At 34.7% G+C, this 25,426-nt stretch overlaps 4 protein-coding genes across 5 annotated transcripts; 2 read left to right on the forward strand and 2 right to left on the reverse strand.

The window, feature by feature from the left end:
* Positions 1-2,652: 2,652 nt before the first annotated feature.
* On the forward strand, positions 2,653-7,814 carry LOC107408962 (WD-40 repeat-containing protein MSI4). Of its 2 annotated transcripts, XM_048465707.2 has the most exons (15): positions 2,653-3,141; positions 3,611-3,674; positions 4,229-4,315; positions 4,456-4,518; positions 4,679-4,744; positions 4,892-4,966; positions 5,237-5,312; positions 5,418-5,643; positions 5,796-5,877; positions 6,089-6,162; positions 6,309-6,420; positions 6,545-6,619; positions 7,179-7,249; positions 7,345-7,444; positions 7,557-7,814. In XM_048465707.2, the coding sequence occupies exons 1-15, from the start codon at positions 3,014-3,016 to the stop codon at positions 7,647-7,649; spliced, it is 1,392 nt and encodes a 463-aa protein (XP_048321664.1). In that variant the 5' UTR covers positions 2,653-3,013; the 3' UTR covers positions 7,650-7,814. The 2 variants fall into 2 exon arrangements, with proteins under 2 accessions (XP_048321664.1, XP_048321666.1); XM_048465709.2 differs by lacking the exons at positions 2,653-3,141; positions 3,611-3,674 and adding an exon at positions 3,733-4,084.
* Positions 7,815-8,429: 615 nt separating this feature from the next.
* On the forward strand, positions 8,430-13,219 carry LOC107403939 (transmembrane 9 superfamily member 7). The gene is made up of 7 exons (XM_048465700.2): positions 8,430-8,696; positions 9,976-10,140; positions 10,260-10,369; positions 10,562-10,670; positions 10,768-10,880; positions 11,469-11,619; positions 11,730-13,219. Exons 1-7 carry the CDS (start codon positions 8,562-8,564, stop codon positions 12,885-12,887), a joined length of 1,941 nt encoding a protein of 646 aa, XP_048321657.2. The 5' UTR covers positions 8,430-8,561; the 3' UTR covers positions 12,888-13,219.
* Positions 13,220-13,519: 300 nt separating this feature from the next.
* LOC107403948 (uncharacterized) lies at positions 13,520-17,508 on the reverse strand. Its single transcript, XM_016010877.4, has 6 exons — positions 16,512-17,508; positions 15,316-15,368; positions 14,818-14,905; positions 14,625-14,723; positions 14,069-14,202; positions 13,520-13,988 (listed from the first exon to the last, which is right to left on the reverse strand). Exons 1-6 carry the CDS (start codon positions 17,145-17,147, stop codon positions 13,952-13,954), a joined length of 1,047 nt encoding a protein of 348 aa, XP_015866363.3. The 5' UTR covers positions 17,148-17,508; the 3' UTR covers positions 13,520-13,951.
* Positions 17,509-19,070: 1,562 nt separating this feature from the next.
* LOC107403993 (beta-galactosidase 1) lies at positions 19,071-25,325 on the reverse strand. The gene is made up of 19 exons (XM_016010930.4): positions 24,825-25,325; positions 24,456-24,551; positions 24,240-24,352; positions 24,057-24,123; positions 23,852-23,944; positions 23,590-23,733; positions 23,071-23,159; positions 22,884-22,989; positions 22,708-22,795; positions 22,334-22,452; positions 22,072-22,236; positions 21,580-21,758; positions 21,358-21,467; positions 20,951-21,060; positions 20,714-20,824; positions 20,505-20,615; positions 20,198-20,403; positions 19,778-20,114; positions 19,071-19,649 (listed from the first exon to the last, which is right to left on the reverse strand). The coding sequence occupies exons 1-19, from the start codon at positions 24,999-25,001 to the stop codon at positions 19,539-19,541; spliced, it is 2,532 nt and encodes an 843-aa protein (XP_015866416.3). The 5' UTR covers positions 25,002-25,325; the 3' UTR covers positions 19,071-19,538.
* Between the last annotated feature and the right edge of the window lie 101 nt (positions 25,326-25,426).

The following is a 25,426-nucleotide window of genomic DNA, read 5'->3' on the forward strand; positions in this document are numbered from 1 at the left end:
GTTAACTAATAAAACTCAATGCAACAAAATATAATTATTCAGTGCATCACGCTCTCGGAGATCTTATGATGGTGCAGATCATTTACCTGGCTGGTTGGCTTAAAATCAATCAACAATGGGCAATGAAATGATCAAAACCATATTAAACCCTGTGATAGATATCGGGCCCCACATTCTTTCACCCACCCTAGTGGGATCCACTGGCCGACCATGTACTTTTTTTTTTTTGGGGTAACAAAAAGGCCAAAAAGATGAACGGCCAGATCGCAAAGAAATTTTGGAGAGCATGAGAATTTTTTTGTTGGGGGGGGGGGGGGGGTCACACGCAGCACACCTTCGCCGTCCATAGTGTTGCTTTCGGTCCACAACTCACATCTAGACCATCCCAACAATATTATTATTATTATTATTTTTTTTTCCTTTTTGGATGAATGTATGTGGAATTTTGTTTTCAATTATTTTTTATTGTTTATTCAACTTCAAACCGACCCATCGTATGTCAAGAGAAGTTGGATTGACTGAATTTTTGTAAAATGCTGCGTACGACCTTTCCTCAGCTAAATTAAATTAATGTAATAATGATTAAAAAAATCAATTAATGTAGTTATTATACTCTTTTTTTTTTTTTTAGGGGGGGTGGGAGAGAGAGCAGTTTTTTTTGTTTTTTAGTCTATATATTTGGCATCCAATTGAACAAAGTGTTATTTGGCCTCTTCCAAGCCACTGCAAATACATCTTTCCAGGATGGAAACAAGTTAATAAGTATTTTTGGTAATGCATTGCTGCTAGATTATTATTATTATTATTATTCTTGTTGGTGGTGGTGGCAAATCATTGCTATTAGATTAACACTTTTATCTTAGTTGAATACCATAAAAAAATAAAAAATAAAATAAAGTTTTTTTGACTAATGTATGGACAGAGGATTTTTTACTATTATTATTCATTTGTAAAATATCAAAGTTGAAAGTGGAATTAATTTCTATAATTTAGTTTTGTGTAAATTAATTTTATGAGTAATAGTAAAGTTAGGATTTATAAGTAATTAAATCTAATATTTTATAATAAATTAACGATAAATATATATTTTTAAAAAAATTAAAATTATTTTTTTAGAATTTTCAAAATTATATATTAATATGTAGGAACAATTTCCTCATATATTTTCCTAAGTTTATGAGAATCTAATTTTCTGGATTTATATTTTTCTATCTCGTAATAAATATCAAAATAAAATAAAATTATTACGTTTCCAAAAAAATTAGATTTCTATTAATTTTACCATTATATAAACATGCTATTAGAGATTTTAAAAGATTAGTTTCATTTAGACCCTTTGAATTTTATACTAATTATAATTTAATCTATTAAGATATCAAAGTTACAAATAACTTTCATAAAAAGATGTTTAATTGATATATATTGAAGGATATAAATAAAAGAATAAGAAAAGAAGATTATGGTTTTTAAAATACCAAAGGAGATTAATAATATTTTTAAAATTAAAGAGATCAAATAGTATTTAAATTAAATTTTGTATAATTTATATGATATATTCCTTGTTATAAACGAAAACGAGGGGATTTCACTTAGACTGAACTAAAAATTCAATAGTATTATAGAAACAAAAGGTTCACAAAATAATTTATTAAATCCTGTGGCAAACATAACGTATCATCTTTCACTGCTTGACAAATATATTATAAGTGTATTCTTAAAAAATAAATATAATTAAATATATAAATTAATAAAATAATACCATATAATCTCACCACTTGCCACGCTGTTTAATAAATTATTTAGTAAACTATTTTATGCCTCTAATAATATTGTTAAAATTTTGAAAGCGTGTTTTAAGTTTTTTTACCATTAAACCAAAGCCTGCCAATGCTTAAATAAGTTTGCTTGAAATAGCACCTTTTGCTTTTGGCTTTCTTGCAAACCATTTTGTTTTATTTATCAATCCAAAATATATCAAAACCAAGCTCCTATAATCAAGAATGACATATTAAACTTAATATTTCGTTGAAAAAAATAATAAATTGAATTGTTAAAACCAATATCCTTATAGCATCTCCAATAAAAATGAAATTTGAGAATGCATTGTTAAAATGTGGTGTAGGAGTGTTTTTAAACCACTTCAACGGCAAATGACACGTTAAAAAAATAAAAAAAGGTAAATGAAAAATTTTGCCAATCCATTTTTTTTTTTTTTTTGGGGCCAAATCTGCTATTGGAATTCTAAAATATTGTGCTCCATTTATTAGAATGTTATAAAAGTATGTGAAATTTTGACAATCTATTCCATTATATAGTAGGGGGCTCCGCCAGAAAAGAAAAACAACATAATTAAATATAATTATTTTTTATTATTATTTTATCATTTAGAAACCAAAACCAACAGGCATTTATTGCTAAAACTAAAATGATATGTATCATTAAAGATGCCATTATATCTCATGATAGTTTTTTGTTTGAAGATTAAATATCTCATGATTTGAGACGGTAATTTTTTTGTTGTTATTATTATTAGTTTTCTTTAACCGTGTTCATCCAACAATAATGGAAACGGCAATGTAGAGGTGCCGTTTTTGTCACAGAAGTCGGTTTGGTCAAGATACTTGCTTCGAGGCATCCCCATTCCTATTTTCCACTTAGGTGGCAAAATCAACATCCCGCTTCCCAAATCAAAAACAGAAAACCGAGTTGACTCGGTTCTCCCCCACCCACCCCAAACCCGCCTCGACACAGTCCAAACTCGTTCTGCAAAGCTGGCTGTCACTCACTGTCAGCACGATCACGAATCACTGAACTGAAAAGACCCCCCAAAATCAGAATCCCAATTTTCAGTCTCTCTCACACACGCACTCGGCGTTTCTGACAGACTGACACTAATAACAGGCGGGAAAATTACAAGGAAAACCCAACTCAACCCCTCCAGGAAGTAGAACGAAGAAAGAACGAAGAAAAAGAAGAAAAAGAAGAAGGGGTTGGTTCAGAGAGAGAGAGAGAGATGAGGGAGAGAGGGAAAGGGAAAGAGACGTCGGTGGACGAGAGGTACACCCAATGGAAGTCGCTGGTTCCAATCCTATACGACTGGCTCGCCAACCACAACCTAGTTTGGCCTTCTCTCTCTTGCCGGTCCGTACTCTTTTTCTTTTTCTTTCTTTGTTTCTCTAGTTTTTTTTTTTTTTTTTTTGGTTTCTTTCTAGATTTTCTGTTTCGGCATGGCTTTTCTTTGTTTCCTGCTTGGATACTGGGAAAATGTGGGTTTCTAAATGGGAAAAAATGTTTAGTAATAAAGGAAAGGGTGGACTAAGTAGAAGAAATTAACCGAGTTGACGGGGGATTTGCCTTGCATTTCTATACCCTGCGTGATTTTGGGGGTGAAAAAGAAAAATAAAGAGAAGCGGGAAGTAAAATGGGGTTAGTCTTAAATATATTTCCAGGGTTTTATTTCGGTCTTTATCATGTATATATATATATATATATATATATGGATTTCCATGGCGGAATGAGTTATTGAATAGTGACTAGTTTCAAGTAAATACAAAGAGTGATCCTTCATATATATATATATATATTTATTTTTTGTACATGAATATGATAGATGGGGCCCAAAACTCGACGAAGCCACTTACAAGAGCCGTCAACGTCTTTACCTTTCTGAACAGGTGATAAGGCTTTTTCTTTTCTTGCATTTCAATCTGCCTTCCTTTTTATTTCTTTCTTTCTTTTTTTTGGGTTCTAAAAGAGAATGATAAAATGCTCTATTTACTCAGTTCAAAACGTCAAGTAAAGAGACAACAACCAGTATTTTGAATTTTTGAAGTTGAGAATGTTTAAGTCAATTTGTTTGTTTCCGTGAGGGATTGGTCATGGGAATTAAGATCTCTAATTAGTACACTTGTGTGTTTGGAAAGCCGAGTAGGTGGTATGGCAATGTCAATCTTTAAGCCATTGTTATGAGAGTGGTAGCTTGTCTATTTTTTGTGATCCAGCGGTCAGCTTTGAAGGCTCAAGTCTGTGCAATTATTTGTAAAAGACGCATCATTTGACTAAATGATCTTTTTTTTTTCGTATGGTGGGCATTTGAGTTTTATTTGACATATCCAGTTTTGATGTTGTTTAAAGTCTAGAGTAAATTCGAATGTTCTGTTAGTCCTCATAATCTGTGTTGGGTTTGTGGATTAATTTCTTGGTCTCATGTACTATTTTTCTTGCTCAGACTGATGGCAGTGTTCCAAATACACTTGTTATAGCAAATTGTGAAATCGTCAAACCTAGGGTTGCAGCTGCAGAGCACATATCACAGGTGATGTCAAAATTAACAACAAATGTGTCTCTTTCTTCTTTTCCCCCCTATTAAATGCCATTTACTGTTAAATCATGAGTTGCAAATGCATTTGTTTAATGGGTGCAATTTTTTTTAATTTTTTGGATGGCATGCTGTAGTTCAATGAAGAAGCACGCTCTCCATTTGTAAAGAAGTACAAAACTATCATCCATCCTGGTGAGGTATGCATTCCTTGGTCCAAAGTATAATTTCAAACAGGATCCTTAGACGGATTTTTGGTCGGTTAGTTTTTGTTTCTTGATAATGTGAAACTTTTCTACTGTGTATACTGCATAAAAAGGTTTCAATTATTTTCTTCAATCTGTGATTATTGATTTGCAGGTAAACCGAATCAGGGAACTCCCACAGAATAGTAAGATAATAGCCACGCATACTGATAGTCCTGATGTAAGCATTCATTTTCAAGATTCATGCTTTTAAGTGGAGAATATCTCGTGTATTAGGTTTTGCAACTGCATAGTCTATATGTTTTAAAATTTGACGTTTAAAGTTAGGCAAAGTTCAATGTAGTTTAAGTTTTGAATTCTGAAACAGGTTCTCATTTGGGATGTTGATGCTCAACCTAATCGCCATGCTGTCTTAGGAGCTATGAGTTCTCATCCAGATCTGGTACACCCTATTTAATAAAACTTATATTTTGCTATTTTTCTTTGGATTAATTTTTATAGCTCATAACTCTACATGTCTAGTTGATTTTTTTTTTTTTTTTTTTTGGATTTTTGTGTTTTGCTTTTTGTTATTACATCATTATCTATATAGCTTGTTGGATTTTGCTCCGTTTTTACCATCACCATTGTCATTGTTATACTTGGTAGAGTGGTTATTCTTTTCATTAGCCTTTTAGCTTCACTTACTAAATTAATTTACATAATCCTGCAGCTATTGACTGGGCATCAAGATAATGCAGAATTTGCCCTTGCTATGTGCCCAACCGAACCCTTTGTGCTTTCTGGAGGTTGGAAGTTTTATTTTAATGAACTATATTACTAGTTCTATTTTAGTGAACTTTGTTCCTTTCTTTCACTCAAATGTGTCTCTGATTAGAAGGATGCTGTGGCAGGCAAGGACAAAACTGTGGTTCTGTGGAGTATTCATGATCATGTTTCAACTTTAGCATCAGAACCAGGATCTATGAAACCTCCAGGATCTAGTGGACCCAATATTAAACATGCCTCCAGGGTTGGCGGGAGTAATCAGAAGCCTGCAGATAGCCCTTCCATTCAGGCACGGGGTGTCTACCATGGCCACAGTGATACTGTAGAAGACGTGCAGTTCTGCCCATCAAGGTAGGTGTTTTCCCAGTTTGGTTGCACTGTACCACTTGTTTCTGTCATTATACTCTAGATAATAATAAGAAGCTCATACGGTAATTCTATGAGATACATTCATTAGGTTTCTAAATTTGTTATGTTGTTGTTTGTTATTTTATGTGTTGAAGTGCACAGGAGTTCTGTAGTGTAGGCGATGATTCCTGCCTCATGCTATGGGATTCAAGGACCGGCTCTGATCCAGTTGTCAAGGTTTAAATTGCTTTTCATTATCGTTATGTCCTTCATTTGTTTATTATGATATTAATGATATATCCAGTCCGCATGAGGTAGCTTTATGCATATATTTAAAAAACATTTCAAAAGGAAAACAATTTGGATGCAATAGTATGTTAGGCAATGTGTGTAATGCCATTTCCAATTTTGCATGGATTTCTTATTTGTTATTTAAAAATTTGAGCAGGTTGAGAAAGCTCATGATGCTGATCTTCACTGTGTTGATTGGAACCATCATGATGTCAATTTCATTCTAACAGGGTATGCCAAATTATTGTTTCCTTGATGTATCTTTTATGCACTTACCACTGCTGATCCTAATAATTATTGGTGTTGGTTTGATATTTACTGTTTCTCCATTTATTTCGATGATTTATTTTCTTCATTTCACTTTCCCTTTAAATCAGATCTGCTGATAATACTGTTCGCATGTTTGACCGCCGAAATCTCACTTCCGGGGGAATTGGAGCACCCATTCATAAATTTGAGGGTCACAATGCAGCTGTCCTCTGCGTACAGGTGTGATAAAGATTATTGCCTATGCCTTTTTTGTTACCTACTTTTGTAATTATTTTCTAGACTAGAAACAGGACTCTTTGTTTTGTTGTTAAACCATAACAAATTTTACATAATTTGGTTTCAGTGGTCTCCAGACAAGTCTTCTGTCTTTGGAAGCTCTGCTGAGGATGGCATTATAAACATCTGGGATCATGAGAAGGTTTGATGCTACTAATTTCTCTCCATAATGGTTTTGTTGTCCCTCTGTCTCTGTCTCTGTCTCTGTCTCTCTCCAATCATGAAAGTTGAAACGATGAGAAATTTATGTTTATCTGAAGTAAAAGTGTCAATAATTCTATAGGGAAACTGTTGGAGATCATGTAAATGACCGTAAATAAGGGGGGTTCTTATCCCTAATATATTGTTGAAGTCATTGTAGTACTAGAATACCATTTTTCCTTATTTAACTAAGGAGGTAACTATTTGTATGGTTAAGTCATTGTAGTAATAGAATACCATTTTTCCTTATTTAATTAAGGAGGTAAACTATATGTATGGTTTAGCGACTATCTGACAATGTCCAACTTTCTACATGGGTCGGACACTGTTTTTGTCTAAAGACTGACATAATGTTCTGGAATTTGGTCTGTCTCATTTGTCACCAGGAGGTCAGAAGTTATTTGTAAGTAATAATCTGGGACATAAAAGATGTTAAACAAACAAGTTTTTTAGATTGAATGAGGCAAAATAAAAGACAACTTATTATCATTCTCTTTCAGGTTGGTAAACAGCGAGACTCAAGGTTGCCAAATGCCCCGCCAGGTTTATTCTTCAAGCATGGTGGTCATAGGTTTGTATATCTGTTACATGAGTGCGAAACTATATATGTGTGCATGTTTTATCTGCAGTGTTGTGGTTAAATTTGATTTATGGAGTGGTTTACAGGGACAAGGTTGTTGATTTCCATTGGAACACATATGATCCATGGACCATTGTCAGTGTGTCCGATGATTGTGAGAGCACTGGAGGAGGCGGTACACTGCAGGTAGTATAATTGTTTTACTTTTATATTGGCAGAAAACCTTATATATTACGACATAGATCAGGTTTTTGGTTTATGTTATAGAAGCTTAGTAAAGGATTGTTATGGTACGCAGATATGGCGGATTATTGATTTGATTCACAGGCCAGAGGAAGAGGTCCTGGAGGAGCTGGACAAGTTCAAATCTCACATTTTGAAATGCCCCTAGTCACTTTCGCAGTCACTTTCTCTCTCACTTTCTTCAAATGGATGTTCATTTTTCTCTTTGTAATGAAAAGATGCTGATAATCAATTCCGTTTTTTTTTTTAAATGAAAATACTAATTATCATGAAACCAAATGAAAAAGAATGCAATATTTGCACTATTGGATCACTTTGAAGTTGAAAAACGTATTTTCGAAGACTAAAAATCTTTTAGTTTGTAGGATAAAAAGAGGCTCGTGAAAGACACCAAGGAGATAACAACAATAGAAAGAAATTATAATATAATAATACATAAGAGTAAATAGATTTGGATATTGAAAAATTTGTTAAGTTATTAATGTAAAAGTAATTTTATTTATATTTTAAACACAGCTTTAGATCCTATTGTCCAAAAATAAAAAAATGAAATAAAACATACAGATTTAGATCCTTACTATTTTTTTGTGTAAATATAAAAATCTAATTTGTTCAATTACCTACAACATTTTAACTCACCTGCCATAAAGCGTAAAGTATATTTGCAAGGCTAATTTCAATTTCATGTTCACTTTTTTTATTTTTTTAAAGGAAAATTTAAAAAATGTTTTTTAGAGAATAAAAGAAAAAAAGACAAATAATTTTACGGAGTTCGATATGGATACGACAACATGATTCAATTTGGTTATCCCCTTCCTTTTTTTTAAATAAATAAAAAAAAAGAAAAAGAAAAAACAATAGAGAAAGTAAAACAGTAGAAACTACGGAAATTATTAATTATTATTTTTAAAAAAACAAGAAAAAGAAAAATAAAAAATCTGAAACGCGAAGGAAACCGATATACATAATTGCTTAAATCTGTAGAAAAGCTTTATGTTCCATCTCTATCTCTCCTACTCACTCTGAAAATCTTCGAAGAAGAAGAAGAAGAAGGAAGAAGATGGGTAGGATCTCGGGCCTCACAACCATCACCACCACCACCACCACCACCCTCTTCTTAACTACTCTCCTCCTCATCATCTCCTCCGTTCACTCCTTCTACCTCCCTGGTGTTGCTCCTCGCGATTTCCACACTGTACGTAACTCCATTTCCCACTCTTTTTCTCACTTTATTTTCTTTTCCTTTTTCTTTTTCTTTTTCTTTTTTTAACCATGATTTTCGATGGAGATGCTGGTTCTTGCTTTCTAGCTCTTTTTTTCTGTGTGTTTTTGTGGTCTTGGTTCTTCGGTTCTCCTTGTCGTTGTTTTCATACGAACTGTGTTGGATCTGGGTTCTTCAGTTTGATCTATTTTCTTTTATTTCAGATCTTTAATGGGCTTGGTTTGGATGTGGGTTTCCATTTTCATTTTGTAATTTTTGGGTTTTAGAGAGTCTTGGATTCTGATAGTTCAAAATTTTGTGGTACTAAGGATAAGAATCTGTTCTGGTGCTTGTCTTTAATTGGGTCTGGATTGATGTGGGTGGTTTACTTTCTTGGCTATTTGTGGATCTTTAAGATTAATTATTCTTCTAATTTGAGGACTTGGTATGAAGCAGCTTCGGGACAAAGTTTTCTGTCTTTTATGATTGAAAGAGACTGTAAATGGGATAAATTCGAGTTTTAAAATATAAAAAAATATGAAATAGTAGTTGACCAAAAGTATAAGCACGACATAGTATGACAATTAGTTGATATTTAAATTTTCTGAAGATGAAGGCTATGCATGGGCCATCTGATTATCTTTTATGGCTCATTTTGCATTATTTTCTCTTTAATTGAAGATATTGTATTTTTGCTTTTCTTTCATGTTTTCGTTTTTCAGTTTTCAAGTACTATGAATGATAATCGTTTCTGAGTGTAATGAAAAGAGAACAAAGTATTTCACAGCAGATCTTGATATCTGCTGTTTTTTAGATACTTTGAACTATAGGAGGTTTGAATAAGGCTGTTTTATGTTGGAACATCGATTAAAATGGGACGTGGCACTGGTGTTAAAATGTTGTATAAGGTCTCATTTGTTTCAAGTTTTTATTATCATTTATTGTTATGGGTTTCACATTCTTTTTCCATCCTTTCATTATGATTGATGGTCAGTCAATTAGAAATTATAAAATTAGATTTAAGTTTTGTAGATAAGAAGCTAGATGACTAGACATAATATTTGAAATGAAGTAATGGTACCCCAACTATCTGCTTTCACATTCTTTGTTGGGTGCCAATTGTTATATTTCATAATTTGCTACATGCATTGCAAATGGAATCAGTATTAATTAGTTCCGTATTTACCTGGAATGTTTTGCTTAGTTTCCATTTTATTACATAGCTTGTATAAGTCATCATTGTTTGTTTCACTGATGTCATTTTTCTGTATAGGGTGATTCACTGTTCGTCAAAGTGAACAAACTGTCATCTACAAAGACACAACTCCCATATGATTACTACTACTTAAAATATTGTAAGCCCAAAAAGATTGAGAACAATGCAGAAAATCTGGGGGAGGTTCTTCGAGGCGACCGCATTGAGAATTCTGTTTTCACTGTGAGTGTTATAATTCTTGTCCAATTGTAGCTGTGCTTGTCAAAAAGAAAATACTTATTTTAGTCAATTTGGCTAGTCCACCTTGTTTTGTTAATTAAGTTGATCAAATTTATTCATAGTTCAAAATGAGGGAGGAGCAATCATGCACAGTCGCTTGTCGACAAACTCTTAATGCTGAAGCTGCAAAAAATTTTAAGGAGAAAATTGATGATGAATATCGAGTAAACATGTAAGTGATGTTATCTTTTCATCTTTCTCACATGAATTTTTATTAAGGAAAAAATTGATGATGAATTCTTTCTTTTTTTCTGACCATGCCTAAGGCTTTTGCAGGTAATGATGTAATGCATAGTACTTCCTTTATGATGATAACTTTGCAATATTTGTCGTTTAGACTGACAGCTCTAGATTGGACTTGCAGGATTTTGGATAATCTGCCTGTTGCAGTTCTTAGACAAAGGAGAGATGGAAGTCCGTCAACAACTTATGAACATGGTTTCCGTGTTGGATTCAAAGGAAATTATCTTGGGGTATGCTGAAAAAGCAGTTTATACTGTAAAAGTGTTAGGTATTTGTGACAGCTCATGAGTTTATTTGCTTTACATTTTGTGTTTATTTGTTTAACAGAAGAAAGAAGAGAAATATTTTATCAACAATCACTTAAGCTTCCGAGTCATGTATCACAAAGATCCTGAGACAGATTCTGCTCGAATCGTGGGATTTGAGGTTACTCCAAACAGGTCTTCTACCTTTTTCTTCTGCTCTGTCTTTGCTGGATTAATGAAATATCTTAACCGCCCCTGTGAATTAAAATTGGAAACTCTTGTAAAAAGCATAAAACTAGAAGGCTTGTTATTGGTATTTAATAGTATATTTTATTCCTGGAGGATCCTTTCTCAACATAGGTAGAGTAAGCCTGGTCAGACCTTTCCCGATATTTTGTGGTAAGAATCCAGATTTTTTTAAGTAATGGAAGAAGCATGAACATGTTCTTTAAGAGTCCTCATTCCTAAGGAATCTTTTCAGCATTTTTTCTTTCTAGCTGCCTTTTACATTGCTTAGGTTTATGCTAAATGGTTATTCGCCCTGTTCTCTGAAATTTCCTGGACCCGACTGAATTTTATTGTGCAAAATATATAAGAAATCTTTGTAATATAATCATTTTGAGTAAAACTAAAAATAATTCCATTTTGTTCGTCTTATGTATTTGCTAAGTTTAAGTACTTGGGAATTTGTAGAAACCGTTGTGCTATCTGTTTGTTGTCAAATGATTAGCTTGATCAACTATATTCTTTCTTGCTATGTTCTCATTCAATTATTGGAAACAGCATCAATCATGAATATAAGGAGTGGGATGAGAAGAATCCTCAAGTGGTAACATGCAATAAAGACACCAAAAATTTACCGCCACGCAGTACTACTCCACAAGAAGTTGACACAGATAAGGAGATTATATTTACATATGATGTTTCCTTTAAGGTACCCTACAATCCATAGCTACTTCATTTATTTTATTTTATTTTATTTTTTTATTTTTTCTTTTTCCCCTTGTTTATGTTCTTATAGCACCTTTCTTCCTTTCTCCCTAGGAAAGTCAAATCAAATGGGCATCTCGTTGGGACACATACCTCCTCATGAATGATGATCAGATCCACTGGTTTTCCATTATAAACTCTTTGATGATTGTTCTCTTCCTTTCCGGCATGGTGGCTATGATCATGATGAGAACTCTGTACAAAGATATTTCCAATTACAACCAGTTAGAAACCCAAGATGAGGCTCAGGAAGAAACTGGATGGAAACTTGTTCATGGAGATGTTTTTAGACCACCAATCAATTCCGGTTTACTTTGTGTCTATGTTGGCACAGGTGTTCAGATCTTTGGAATGACACTTGTGACAATGATATTTGCTTTGCTGGGATTCTTGTCTCCTTCCAATCGAGGTGGCCTAATGACTGCAATGGTTCTCTTATGGGTTTTCATGGGCATATTTGCCGGTTACTCTTCTGCAAGATTGCACAAAATGTTCAAGGGCACAGAGTGGAAGATGACTACATTAAAAACTGCATTTATGTTTCCGGGTATTCTTTTTGCAGTCTTCTTTGTACTGAATGCTCTAATTTGGGGGGAGCAATCATCTGGGGCAGTGCCCTTTGGCACAATGTTTGCTCTTGTCTGCTTATGGTTTGGAATATCAGTGCCCCTCGTCTTTGTGGGTAGTTATCTCGGTTTTAAAAAGCCTGCCATTGATGACCCTGTAAAGACCAACAAAATCCCCCGTCAAATTCCAGAGCAGGCATGGTACATGAAACCGGTCTTCTCAATACTCATTGGAGGCATTCTACCATTTGGGGCTGTGTTTATTGAGCTCTTCTTCATATTGACATCAATATGGCTGAACCAGTTCTACTACATCTTTGGCTTCCTTTTCATCGTGTTTGTTATCCTTTTAATCACTTGTGCAGAGATAACTATTGTACTCTGCTACTTCCAGTTGTGCAGTGAAGACTACTATTGGTGGTGGAGATCATACCTTACTGCTGGCTCTTCTGCTCTGTACCTCTTCCTCTACTCAGTCTTCTACTTCTTTACCAAGTTGGAAATAACGAAGTTTGTTTCAGGCATCCTTTACTTTGGCTACATGATCATTGTTTCCTATGCATTCTTCGTCCTAACTGGTACCATTGGTTTCTATGCTTGCTTCTGGTTTGCCCGGAAGATATACTCCTCTGTGAAGATTGATTGACTGGAAAAAGATGCACAGAACGAGGACTACATTTCAGACCAACAGAGGAAGGCAGAAAAGGTGGAAGTTTTTTCGGTTGCTAGCTTTCTCTGGAAAAAGATCAAAAGAGAATTTTCCCAATCTCTAGAAGACCTTTTATTTTGTTGATTGTAGCATAGGATGTGGCCTGTTATTTCGTCTGCAATATTGTTAAAGTTAAGAATTTGTACTCGTAGTATATCAGTACCAGACGCTTACCGAATCTAGATGTCTACTTATAGTATATGAGCCTCTGAAGTTTGTGTAGCGATTTGATTGGAAGCAATTAAAAAAGAAAACATGTTGATCTTGTATACGATCTTCCCTTTACTTGACTAGATGGAAATAAATGTAGCAACATAACTATTGGAGATTGAAGACTAATTTTTAGATTGACTAGAAAACTTAAAAGGCATTAGGAAGAGCCAGAAATGCACACCACATAATGCTGACAAAATGTGTTGGAGCAAAATTCAAATTGAAAATTGTATAGCTTTTGATGACGTGACCCTTTTGGAGGTTCCATCTTTAGTGATATGGGTTCTATAACAGTGTCTCATTGTCCTACTTCATAGGTAGATACTAGTTATGTAACGTCTAACCAAAGCATAACATCCACAACATTAACATATTCCACACTCATGATTACTAGGAAAATCATCTTACACTTTCCATCTTGGTTTCTTCCCCAATCATTTAGAGCTTGAAGGAAAAACAAAAGGGAAAAAGAAAACTTGGTTTTCGTCTAAGCTAGAGCTGGACATTTCTTAAATTATGTCGACAGTAATGTATAGCTACAAATATTGTATGTAAGCAACGCTCAAAGGTTCAAAAATGTAACATCTCTCAAGTAGCTTTTCTGCACAGTCAAGTTAATCACTTAAACACCCATGGCTCAGTCCTACACGCAAAAAATCTCCGATCCCAACACATAGCACCACGCTGTGACACTTTTTAACGCATAATTTGATACTGCAAGCATGTAGAGGTCTTGGGAGCACATTAAAGTTCCAACCAAGAGCACAGTTAGAAATAAGTCACTGTTATTAGCTTGAGCACGATTTGAAATTTTTATTCCTCTGCCTGCATGTTGTTGTGAAAAAATGTGTCAATCAATGTCTCATAACAAATGGATCAGCCATTAACAAACAAGCAATACCAACCAAAATGAATCCTTCTTCTCCTGTGCCAGTAACTCTTCAAAAGAAATATCTGAAAAGTCTGAATCTGTACTTTCACTTTCTGTCAACTCTCCAGATTTGGCTTTCATCTCCATGTGGGCACCAATTTCGAGCATCTTTGATAAGAAACAAGATTAAGACTCATCGGTACATCTAATTAAAGATTGGGTGCATTAAGGGAAAGTGCAAATATCCATCTTGTTCGATAAAACAGGGTAGAGAGGGAATATTCAAATCATTACTAAAATACTTACCAATTAAAAGAGAAATTGGATGTGTCAGATAAAATTAATTGCAAAGGAAAAATTAATCTCACACACATATATATATATATGTAGCTTTATGCAATTAAGTTTAGAGAAAGGGGTAATGAAGGAGCCAAAATTTATCAACAACAACTAGTCTAGATAATTTTCTACATATATAGCTTACTAAGAACTGGGTAGAGAATCCAGATTGGGAAAATATTATTAGTAAATACACCAAAATCAGAGTTTCAGCAGCCAATTATGATTTTAGGATGGTAAAAAGTTAATACCTTCTTATATGCTGGTGAAAGTTTAAGCTGCTGTTGTAGCCAATTATAAACAAATGCATCCTCTTCCAGTCTCTTTTGTTCCAATTCTAGTTTGTATATCTGGTAGATCAAAGCATAATACAATTATAAGGAAACCAAGGTACTTGATACTGTCCACTAACAAGCAAAGTCCAAAAACTAGTCCTATTATAACCTGTTGACGAAGGCGGTCAAAAGAGGATCTGTCAGCCTTAAATAGTAAAGCCTTCGTTATTGTGAATTTCCGTTGGATGACATCAGCCCTTTCAAAGAAAATGAGATCAAGTTAAAGCCTTAAAATCACATTAACAACTTTTAGAAAAAGGAAATTAAATTGTACTAATGTGACATTATGATAGGTCAAAAGGAAGATAGATATTTTTTTTTTTTTTTTTTTTTCCTCCACCCCCTACCCGCGCCGCCCCCCCCCCCCCCCAAAAAACACCAAAAAAACCCTAATCAGAGTTATCAGAGACTCAAAAGGGTATCGGGTAGCTCTTGTGAAATGTGGATACTTTGACAGATTAACAAAGAAGGAATGGAACACTGCATTCTGTATCATGATTACATATGAGCCAAGTAATAATTACAGTTCAGGTTCGCATAAGAAGGAAACAATATAGAAAACATTATACCACATAATTAAGTTCTCAGAAATTATATTAGAACATACTTATGCTGCAACTCATTTCTTGCCTCCACCAAGCAATTAGCAAACTGTCCAACCTGCATCATATGTAAACACGGAATCACATAGGTGCCATGTTCAAACCAGCTGTCATTTTATCATTCCATAGAATAGGTAGGCTGTAGGCTATGATTGAAATCATATCATGTGGAATTAAGTAAATTATATACACTTCACTTTTTAAGTTATCTATTATAGATGAATTACATTAAAAAGACATGAATGGGATACCTATCGCATGTAAAGTATCTTATAGTCTAAAATAGATGCAAAGTTTCCCTTCACTTTTTGATCTTACAATTTCATAATGCACGTTCTGCATACAACTTTAACAGCTACAATATTGTTCCTTACCATTTCCATGGATTCAAACATTCAGTTTCAACCATTACCAACTCTTTTAATGCATACAGGTTTCTGTATTTTGATCCCAATCCAAGATTCAGTAGTCAAGTTGACTGACAAACAACATTCAGATAGCCAGTGGCCTGAGGGCATGCATTACAATAATTAAACGTTTAAGAGTAAAAAACAAACTAAGATCCAGAAAGTGAAAGTGTCTTTTCAAATTGCAACAAGTAGCCACTGCTCCATATTCTTGTGATTTATACAAATCCTGCAAAGACACTAATCTTATGATTAGTCCCAAAAGTAGGTAAGCTAGCTTCTGCAACATTAGGAATATTTTCCTAGTACCATGAAGATTAATGTCACCTGGTTATGGTGACAGAGTTTTTGCCTTGTCAACACTAATAAATTGGACACTCAATTAGAGGCCAACCAATAAGGCTGATGTTTCTAGTCTAGACAGATAAGGCTTGAACATGTTTATTAATCATATATTATAGAAGCATCAAGGCAAAATAGTCCAGTCCCAAAATAGGACTACCTCCAAGGACACCTTGCAAATTGAAATGAATAAGAAAATGGCACAAAGATGAATAATCATCAATCACATTTCTTCGTAGGTGTGCTTCACATTATTACCAGTATGATTGGATTTAACATTGGCAGAGGACACAAATCAACCGACAAAGCACCTATGATTGATTTCACTACATTTAAACTTACAAAATGTTTCAAAAACTACAAAAAACTATCCTAAAACCAAAAAAACTACACATAGTTAACATTTTTAATATTGGCCAGAGCAAATTCCAAAATTAGAAATCAAAACATACCTGAGCCAGTGTCAATCCCTTGGACTCGTGGCACTTCATCAACTGATCATATTGCTGCTTGATCTTCCTCTGAGTAGCACTGCTCGATGATGTAAACGGGTACAAACATACCAAATCCTGTTCTTTATCCCCAGAATCCGGACCCTTATTACCCCTACCCGCCGCAGCAAACTTCTGTTCACCATTTTCATCATCTTTAGAAATCGAACTCTTCTTCTTGGTCCTTTTCTTCTTCTTCTTCTTCACTCTCTGATCCCCGCCCGACTCGCTTGATTCTCCATCCAGCAGCGCCGACCCATCAGAGCTTGGGTCCCCACCACCTCCATCGTTCTCAAACAAGCTCTCCCATTTAGGAGAATCAGAAGGTAAGATCTCAAGGAGGAGAGAACGTGCCGAACGGGTCAAATGGGTCGGGTCATTTTCGAAAGCTTGGTGATTCCTATCCTCCAAAGTTTCAGATACAGAATTTTCCAATCCCAAAGGGTCACTCTCACTCTGTTCCGGCTTCTGGGTCAGCTGGGTATCCTGGGTTTGCTGTTGTATTGTCTTCAGCCTTTTGAAGACAGAGAAAGAGAAAACGAATAGAGAGAAGGTGAAGAAGAAGAAGAAGAAGAGCGAGAAGCAAAAATAGAACATGGGGTCTGTATATTTGTGATCGATAGAGTAATGAGGAAGCGGAAATCAGAAGAAAGATAGGATAAATATTATGTAGCCGCCATTGAAACGCGTCATTTACAGAGTAACACACAGAAAGGAAAAGGAAGAAACTTTAACAAGTGGTTTTGGATTTGTATTGGCGGTGTGACTTTTGAAAGTGAGAGAAAATTCCTTTCCTCTTCCTTGTTACTAGTCACAACCCAGTACGCTCCTTTGAAGCTTCTATTGGCTTACTATTTATATATCTCTTTTGCCCGTCCTCTACTTTCTATGGATATGGAGGACTGGCGGTGTGGAAGAACAAAAATTAGATTGTTTTGGGTGCTTATTAGTAAAATATTACTCTCTGCTGTCACATTGCCGTGTCACCTACATATGCATATATATATTTTTTTATATATAAATGTGTTATTTTTATATGCTAAAAAAAAAAATGGATAAAAAGACTCGCGTGCGAGCTCAGTGGTTAGCACGCTACAGCCCCCGACCAGTAGACGCTGGGTTTGAGTTTTGGGGTAAGGGATGCAAAAAAAAAAAGAAAAAATTGATAAAAATTTGGGCAATAAATTATACAGAAGAATTGGTTTAGTCAACTTTGTAGTTTTCATGTGAATTCAAGGGTCTTTTCTATTCATTTCATAAATTACAGAGCCGAAGGAAATAAATATTATATAATATATATATATATGTATTTCTTTTTCCATATTGATTAAATTAATGTTTTCTCTGGTCTGAAGAACATGCATTTTCAACTTATTTAAGGAAAATTTTCTAAAAGAGGTGTATTTATTGTACAAAGTAGAGTCATTAATCAACTAAAGACAAAAGAGAAGAGTGAGCCAAAGTTCGCAGGGCTTTAAGAACCTTCTTTTTATATTATGGTACTCATCGAAGACAGACGGGACCATCAAGTCAAATTTTGATATTTGTGATTTTCAGTAACATATTATTTGTTGAATGATTATATTAGAAACATCAAATTGGTTTACTAAATTTTGAATCAAGTAAACCACCAAATTGTTTGTTATCTAAAATGCAGTTAATAAACTAATTTTAATGCCAGTAACATATAACATTATGTTGAAATCTTATATTTGTTCATATAGAAATTATCAAGTTACTTTTGTGAATTAATTTCTTTGAATAATGCTTTCATTTTGGCCACAAACAAAAATTTAAAAAGAAAATGATGGGACACTTTCTTAGTACAAAACAGTTCCAGGGCTCGATTCTTGAATCATTTCTTGAGTATTATTTATTTTATGACTGATAATCTTGACATACGTATAATTGTTTTCCTATGACCATGATCGAACAAAATTAGTTTTTTTTTGGTAAGTAAATAAAATTAGGTACAGATTCTAGAAAAGAAAGAATAAATATCAATGCATTCAAGATAATGTTTTAAGGTTCAAATGTTGACCCCTGAATGTATAATGGAATTATTACACTTTTGAAATCTGGTTTTGATTTTACAGGTAGGACCCAATTTTTTTACAGCTTCTAGAGAGCAACATATCATCAAGATTGCAATGATTTAGTCCTGTGATGTAATGGTTCAAGTTGTAGAGGAGCGAAAAGCTATATCCCATTCTAAGAGATATTTAGTATGGAAAATGGGATTTTTAATGTTTCCAATGCCTGGAAATAGGGAATTGTTAGGTAAAAAAGCAAGAACTAAAGCAATAACGAACTCATATATAAACTAGGAAAATTTCTTCTTTTTTCTTCTACCAGAAGGAAAAGGAGAGAATCTTTGTAGATTCATCATTCCCAAATCCAAAAGCCCACAAGAATGTAAACAATCAACCTCCAGCTAAATTCCCATCTGCCCAACAGAAAAATGATGCTCTACATAAATTGGTGTCAACTTAAACATGCATGGTGCAGAAGAAAACAATCTGATTAAGCTGAATATTATTACTTCTGAAAACTTTCTTACACAAAAAAGCAATTAAACTCACAAGTCACATAAAAATGAAACATTAATATTACTGGAAACCATATGTTTCCATGCTCTAAAGCTATAAAATTTGCACATGGACTCGATTAGCATCGTCTCAATGTGCTAGACTACAGACACTCAATTCTAGATACCATCTTCGACTTTTAATGCTGGAGACCAATCGAAACAGATTTGAGTATATATACATATAGCTTATCCACAATCATCTTTCACAAACTCTTGAGGCTTTCGACCATGCAGTGTGCTGTATATTTGTACAACTTCACCATGGAAAAGCCAACGAATGGTCGTAATCTTCTTGGATGTGTAGATTAATTTACCCAAAAATTAATCAACTGAAATTGCAGTATAGGAGCATGAAAAAAAAATATATGGGACCATTACTTCAGATCTTGGAGAAAACATCAGCTGCAAATGGCCTCAACAGAGAGTTTCTTCATAACATTAGGACATGGATCACCTCCAAAAATTTCAGGTGCTACAGTCACCGTGCACGAATTTTGTCCAATGCAACTCTGCAAGAAAAAGACAATAACTAAAATTATGCCAGAAAAATGGACATGGCAGTATTGCAAACTGGTTGCTGATTAGTTTGCCAATAAGATAACTGAGATGGCATTAGTTATGTAAGATAGTAGCATACCCTTTGAAAAGCATCATATGATTTATGGGCATGACAGTTTCCCTCACGGTAACTTCCACAAGACCCTTCTGGTGTCCCGAAGCTAGCAAATTTTATTGATGAAATTTTCTGCCCAAGGCCACACGACAAGTGAACTTTAGGCCTCAGGGGTTTATTGACTTTACCAGAGGCTTGCATTTGCCAATTCATTAGGGTTGGCTGCCACTCATTGATATCAGCACATACACTATCTATGTCTCTTCTAACCAAAAAAATGCCATTTGGGTCTCCACCCCATTCTTCAAACGCAACCAACAAATTGCCCGTTGGGCTCAGCCATGAATGAGGAACATGATACCTGAATCGTTAACAACAGTCAGTTTGCGAATAATTCTACATAAACATAACAAGAGCCCCAAATCAAGTTCGCTTATCACTTACCATCTTTGTGAAGCCTCCCCACAATTACTTGAGCATTTCTTCTCATGATATGTTCCAGCATAGTTACAGCCATCACATCTACCAGATGCCTTGTAAGCTGGCCAGTAGCGACCAAGACTTCGTCCATTGATCCATATTTGACCTTTTCCCATGGTGCCCATATCTAACGCTAATGGTGCATGTCCCGCTGGAGCATTGAAAGTGGTCTGTAACCATTAAAGAAAGGGTGCAACATCAAAATCTATTTTCATGCAAATAGCCAGAAATTAACTAATAAATTGTTTACTTAGAAGTTTGAAATACTCACTTTATACCATGTCAAAGGCTGTCTTCGGGAGACAGAATTACCCTGAATCCACTCAACTGAAGAACTCCCACTGAGTGAATGAAGACCTAAATTTTCTCCTTTCAGACCAACCTGATGAGGAAGACGCAATTAAATGAATCTAAAGCCTGTCAAGGGGTTGAGGAAAAAAAAAAAAAAAAAAAGGAAAACTAGAACAGGTAGAAACAAACCTTGTAGGACCATTTCTGCCATGACAAATCTCTCCTACCCTCGTTGAGACCATTTAATGTAACTGGCCCAAGAACACCAGCATTCCACGTCTCAAAATGAGGACCGACATTCTGTACTCAAATCACAAGCAAAATAAAGTCAAACTCAAAGTCCTTGTGAACATTTTTTTTTTTTTTTGGTAAAATACAAGCATTGTCTGTGTGTGCATGCATGCATCAGAGAGAGAAGAAACAAACCGGAAGCCCAACAGCAATACTTAGAAGTGCAATTTTGTTGACACCAGCTCTCAAGTTCACACCACTACTAAATGTTAATTTAGGAAATTCTAAACTTCCATAAGCAGTACCTGCCCAAAAGTTAAGAAACAGCATGTTATGAATGTAAAGCATATAGCACGTACACATGATATAAACAAGTACTACTGGCTTAAGTATTTTTGTCTACTCTAGGTTGCATCTGAAAGCAAGACCAAGGAAGCAAAGTTTTCATATGTCTGCTTCCAACAAGGAGTTGTATATAATTACAATTCACTTTATTGACCCATGCTCTTGACATTCACTTGAACATACAGCCAATAGACCTATTCTGTTGAAGCTGCAAGACTAACATCACAAACGCCCTTAAGACACTATATATTGCTTACCTGATAGTTGACCGTTGATAAATATATGCAAAGCATGTCCAGCTGATAAGACCGTTAATACGGGATACTTTCCAGTCTTCAAAAATCCTTCATTGGGATCAATCTTTACACTGGCAACAAAAAATGGCATGAGAATCAAATGTCAATAATTTTCAGAAACAAATTCTCAAGAAAAAGATAAATGGGAAATAAAAAAAGAAGACGTAGCATCGTATTACTTACTCTGTCATGTACCACAAATAATCTGAGGCATCTCTTGTGGTATTTATCTGTTCCAACAATCCAACCACTGTGAATGAAGTATCATCATAAGAGGATGTCTCTTCATTGTACGCCTGCCAAGAGAATCCTCCATGCATGGGAACACGGGTCATCTTCATCTGTGCACTTTGAGCACCAATCTATACAGCCATATTAGTAAAATCAACAATTTCCATTCGTTAGAAAATATAAGAAACTTTGAAATCACAAATCACAAGGATTTAAAACATCAAAAGGTGAATGACATTGGAAATAACTCCTTGTTGGTGTATCTTCCCCTATATATTTCCAAAAATGCAACTATTTCATATAATGAATCAGAGTTGATAAATTGTTGGTAATTATGCTTGCCAAAAGTTATGTGTTTAATGATATGCTAATACATATAAATCCTGAAAACTGTGCCTGGTTAAGTAAAGGCATCATTTTCATTTAAACAAAACTGTTTCTCACCCTTGCTGTGTTATAGACTGTGTTCTTGCAGTCAGGGAGAATGCTGATAGACCAAGGAGGCAGATTGTAGTGCATATTCCCAAAGGCAATTTTTGCATAAGAATTTGGGTTGTAATTTGCAAGGAATGCAGCACAAGCTCCAGACTTTGATTTGAATACGTGAGCCTGTAGGGGTTTTACACTTTCAGAAGTTAGGTTTACTTCCAGATCAATTTTCTATAGGATAATCTTTTTTTTCTTAAAAATCTGTAGTAAATTCAACCTGCTGATAATTTCCAAGTGGTGTTACAACAGGATCTGCAGATACCAAAGCTGGTTCACACAGTTTTATTGCTCTGTGCAAATCTTTTAAATGGCCCCATTTGGGTTGCCTCAATAATCCTGCATGGAGTATAAATAGATTCCTTCATATTCAAGCAAAAACCATGAATTCTAAGTATTTTACAATCCTACAACATAGGATAAAAGGGAGGAAAGTTGATATTTGGTTTTTTGTCTAGATTGCAGAAAAAGTGGGATAATGAATGCTACCAAAATATTTTTATTCAAGAAACAAAACAATACAAACAGCACTAGAAAAGTTGTAAAGAAACTATATAGTGTATATATTCAAATCCAAAATCCTTTTGCACATACCAAATTCATCAAGAGGAGCGTCATAATCATAGCTAGTAGCAATAAACGGGCCACCAGCAGTTCGACCAAAATTTGTTCCACCATGGTACTGGGATCATGAAAACAAGCAAAAAGAAATCAATTAACCTATCAAGAAAATGGTTTTTCAGGGTAATTTTGACAAACAATTAAATTACCATATAATAATTAATGAATGCTCCCCCCTTCTGTATGAACCTTGCAACTGAGAAGGCCAAGTCTTCAGCTGGTCGGTGTGGAACTGGACCGCCAAACTCAGTATACCTGCAGAAAATCAAAGAAGATAAAGAACAATAGCAAACTCAGAATATTGCACCTAGAGCAGGTACAAGCATGCAAATTTACCAGCCAGTCCAGGCTTCAGTCCACATCTTTGGCTTATAAGCCTTGTTTGGAGAGAAGTAGTCACAGTAGAATCCATTGCAGGCATTAATCTGTTGAGACACAAATCATATTTATGAAAATATTTATTTTTTTTGTTTAAACAAAAAAAAAAAAAAAAAAAAAAAAAAAGCTAAGAAATTATCGTAATTACTCTTCATCTACAATAGTATTAATTGAAGTTGAAAAGGATTATATAAAAACAAGACATGATCAACAATTTTCATTGCAAAAAACCTTCAAAAGCGTGAAGGAATTAAATAATAGCAGAGTGCAAGAGACAGGAGAGAGAAAGAGAAAGACACAAAGCCATGTGCAATGAGGATTAATTATTTGTTTCATCCTTGACCAACATGGAAACTCCATATTGCTAAGGAGCAAGCCCACTAAGCATGAGGAAACATCACATGAGGGGCATCAACATGGAATTGCAGAAAATGACAAGAAAAAGGTAGAAAAGTTGAAAGGTTTGAAGATACTCACAACAGGGTCAGGGGCATCATCTTGCTTGCACATGACCCATGGGACACCCGTGCCGAGTCCAACAGCCATATGAGCTGCCCAATGAGTGTATGCTCTACCAGGAGCCCCATATTCATACTCCAAGGGTCCATACTCATTTTCAATCTGTCATATATATACAACATACTTCTCTCAGTGTATTAAGATATATGGAAAAACTACCAGTCAAGTTCTAATAGGAAAAACCAAGCAGTCCATGAGATCTAGGGAAAAGCTTGAAAACCTGGGATAAAATTATTGGGCCACCTTGAGTTTCAAACAATCGTTCTGCTTTCATCATATTCACAATTTTTGTCGTAAATCGTTGCATATGGTCCTTAAGTATGGCAATTCAGAAATCAAAATTAATCAGTCTAACTAAATCTCATGTATGAAATAGATAAAATTATCAGCAGAAACTTCAGGAGCAAGAATAACATTCACCGTACCTTAAAAGGTCCGTTATCTGTTCTAAATTGGATGCCAGGAATGTACTTCAACCAAACAGGGAAGCCCCTACAAAGTGAAATTCAAGGGAAAAATAAAAATGTCTTAAAAATCCCAGAACTTTGAAGTTAATTAAGATGATTTTTTCTATTTTTTGAATGATGGAATTGTTGTAGTAGTATTACCCAAAGTTCCACTCAGCACAAACATAGGGACCAATCCGGAGATGTACATATAAGCCTGCTTGCTGAACCAGCTTAACGAACTTAACCAGATCATAATTTCCCCCAAAATAGTACTACAAAAAAATAAATAAATAAAGAAAAATTATTAGTAAACTCCATACCATAGCAAAAACACATAAGCACTTCAAAAAGGAAGAAGAGGCCATTATTCATTACTTTGCCCTGTTGAGGCTCATGCCCATTCCAGAAAACATAAGTCTGAATCACATCCAGACCTCCTTCCTTAGCCTTTTGAATAAGATCTGGCCACATCTGCAACCAAAAAGATCCACCAGTTAAACCCAAAATAATAATAATAATAATTTAGACCCATCCAAAAATATCTATTTATCTATATAGTTACCAATTTACACACATACATAAATATATATAATAAACAAAAAACTGCATGTTATGAGCAGAGCTTAAAAGAGCCGGAGCTGAAGCAGTACAAGGAAATGGGTAAATTATATAAGTTAAAAAAAAAAAGTAAATAAATAAAAAGAAGAATAAGAAAGAGAGAGAGAAGCACATTTAGAATTGTACCTCAGGGGAGCTTCTTGGGTAGTGAATGGATCCAGAAATGAGGATCCTTCTGTGGCCATTGATGATGATAGCCTTAGAGTCATAAGACACAGAGGCTTCAACAAAAGAAACCCAACAAGAACACAAAAACCAGACCACTAATGCATGCCACATTACAAGCTTCAAACCCATTACCATCAACAACCCAGAAAAAAAAAAAAAAATATTTCCCTTCAGCTGCTCCCCCCCAAAGCAATGGCCTTTTTATTTGTGGTGTATATATAAAAATATTCCTTCTTTCTTTCTTTCTCCACACGACTTTATTCTATACTTGGTTCAGAGAAAGACAAAGACAGAGAAAACACCCAGCTGGTAATGTCTTCCGTCCTTTATCTATGAACCACTCTTTTGCTTTTCTTTTGGTAGAAAAAAATAATAATGGCGAGAGAAAATGAAGGTCTTCCAACAGCCTTTTCAGACGCGTAAGTGTAAGATGGATGATTTAATGGCCATTTTGCCAAAATGTAGTTGCTCTGCAGCTGCTTTTAAACACTTCAGGATTGGGGTGGTGTTGGAAAGTTGAAAAATGGGACCCACTTTTTTGTGGGGCCCATCTCCTTTTT

This window comes from Ziziphus jujuba, chromosome 1 (genome assembly GCF_031755915.1).
Source record: "Ziziphus jujuba cultivar Dongzao chromosome 1, ASM3175591v1".
Classification (NCBI taxonomy): Eukaryota; Viridiplantae; Streptophyta; class Magnoliopsida; order Rosales; family Rhamnaceae; genus Ziziphus; species Ziziphus jujuba.

What these genes read in the sequence shown, in the direction of transcription:
- LOC107403993 (XM_016010930.4), bottom strand. Translation starts at nt 25,001, where the DNA reads ATGGTAATGGGTTTGAAGCTTGTAATGTGGCATGCATTAGTGGTCTGG. An exon ending in CGCTCCTCTTGATGAATTTG is followed by an intron (nt 22,453 to 22,707) that starts GTATGTGCAAAA and finishes TACTCCATGCAG; the next exon opens with GATTATTGAGGCAACCCAAA. An exon ending in CACTTGGAAATTATCAGCAG is followed by an intron (nt 22,237 to 22,333) that starts GTTGAATTTACT and finishes AAACCCCTACAG; the next exon opens with GCTCACGTATTCAAATCAAA.
- LOC107408962 (XM_048465707.2), top strand. Translation starts at nt 3,014, where the DNA reads ATGAGGGAGAGAGGGAAAGGGAAAGAGACGTCGGTGGACGAGAGGTAC. An exon ending in TGGCCTTCTCTCTCTTGCCG is followed by an intron (nt 3,142 to 3,610) that starts GTCCGTACTCTT and finishes TGAATATGATAG; the next exon opens with ATGGGGCCCAAAACTCGACG. An exon ending in GAGGAGGCGGTACACTGCAG is followed by an intron (nt 7,445 to 7,556) that starts GTAGTATAATTG and finishes TATGGTACGCAG; the next exon opens with ATATGGCGGATTATTGATTT.
- LOC107403939 (XM_048465700.2), top strand. Translation starts at nt 8,562, where the DNA reads ATGGGTAGGATCTCGGGCCTCACAACCATCACCACCACCACCACCACC. An exon ending in TTGAGAATTCTGTTTTCACT is followed by an intron (nt 10,141 to 10,259) that starts GTGAGTGTTATA and finishes ATTTATTCATAG; the next exon opens with TTCAAAATGAGGGAGGAGCA. An exon ending in TCAAAGGAAATTATCTTGGG is followed by an intron (nt 10,671 to 10,767) that starts GTATGCTGAAAA and finishes TTTGTTTAACAG; the next exon opens with AAGAAAGAAGAGAAATATTT.
- LOC107403948 (XM_016010877.4), bottom strand. Translation starts at nt 17,147, where the DNA reads ATGTTCTATTTTTGCTTCTCGCTCTTCTTCTTCTTCTTCTTCACCTTC. An exon ending in AGGGATTGACACTGGCTCAG is followed by an intron (nt 15,369 to 16,511) that starts GTATGTTTTGAT and finishes CATATGATGCAG; the next exon opens with GTTGGACAGTTTGCTAATTG. An exon ending in AGAAATGAGTTGCAGCATAA is followed by an intron (nt 14,906 to 15,315) that starts GTATGTTCTAAT and finishes TTTCTTTGAAAG; the next exon opens with GGCTGATGTCATCCAACGGA.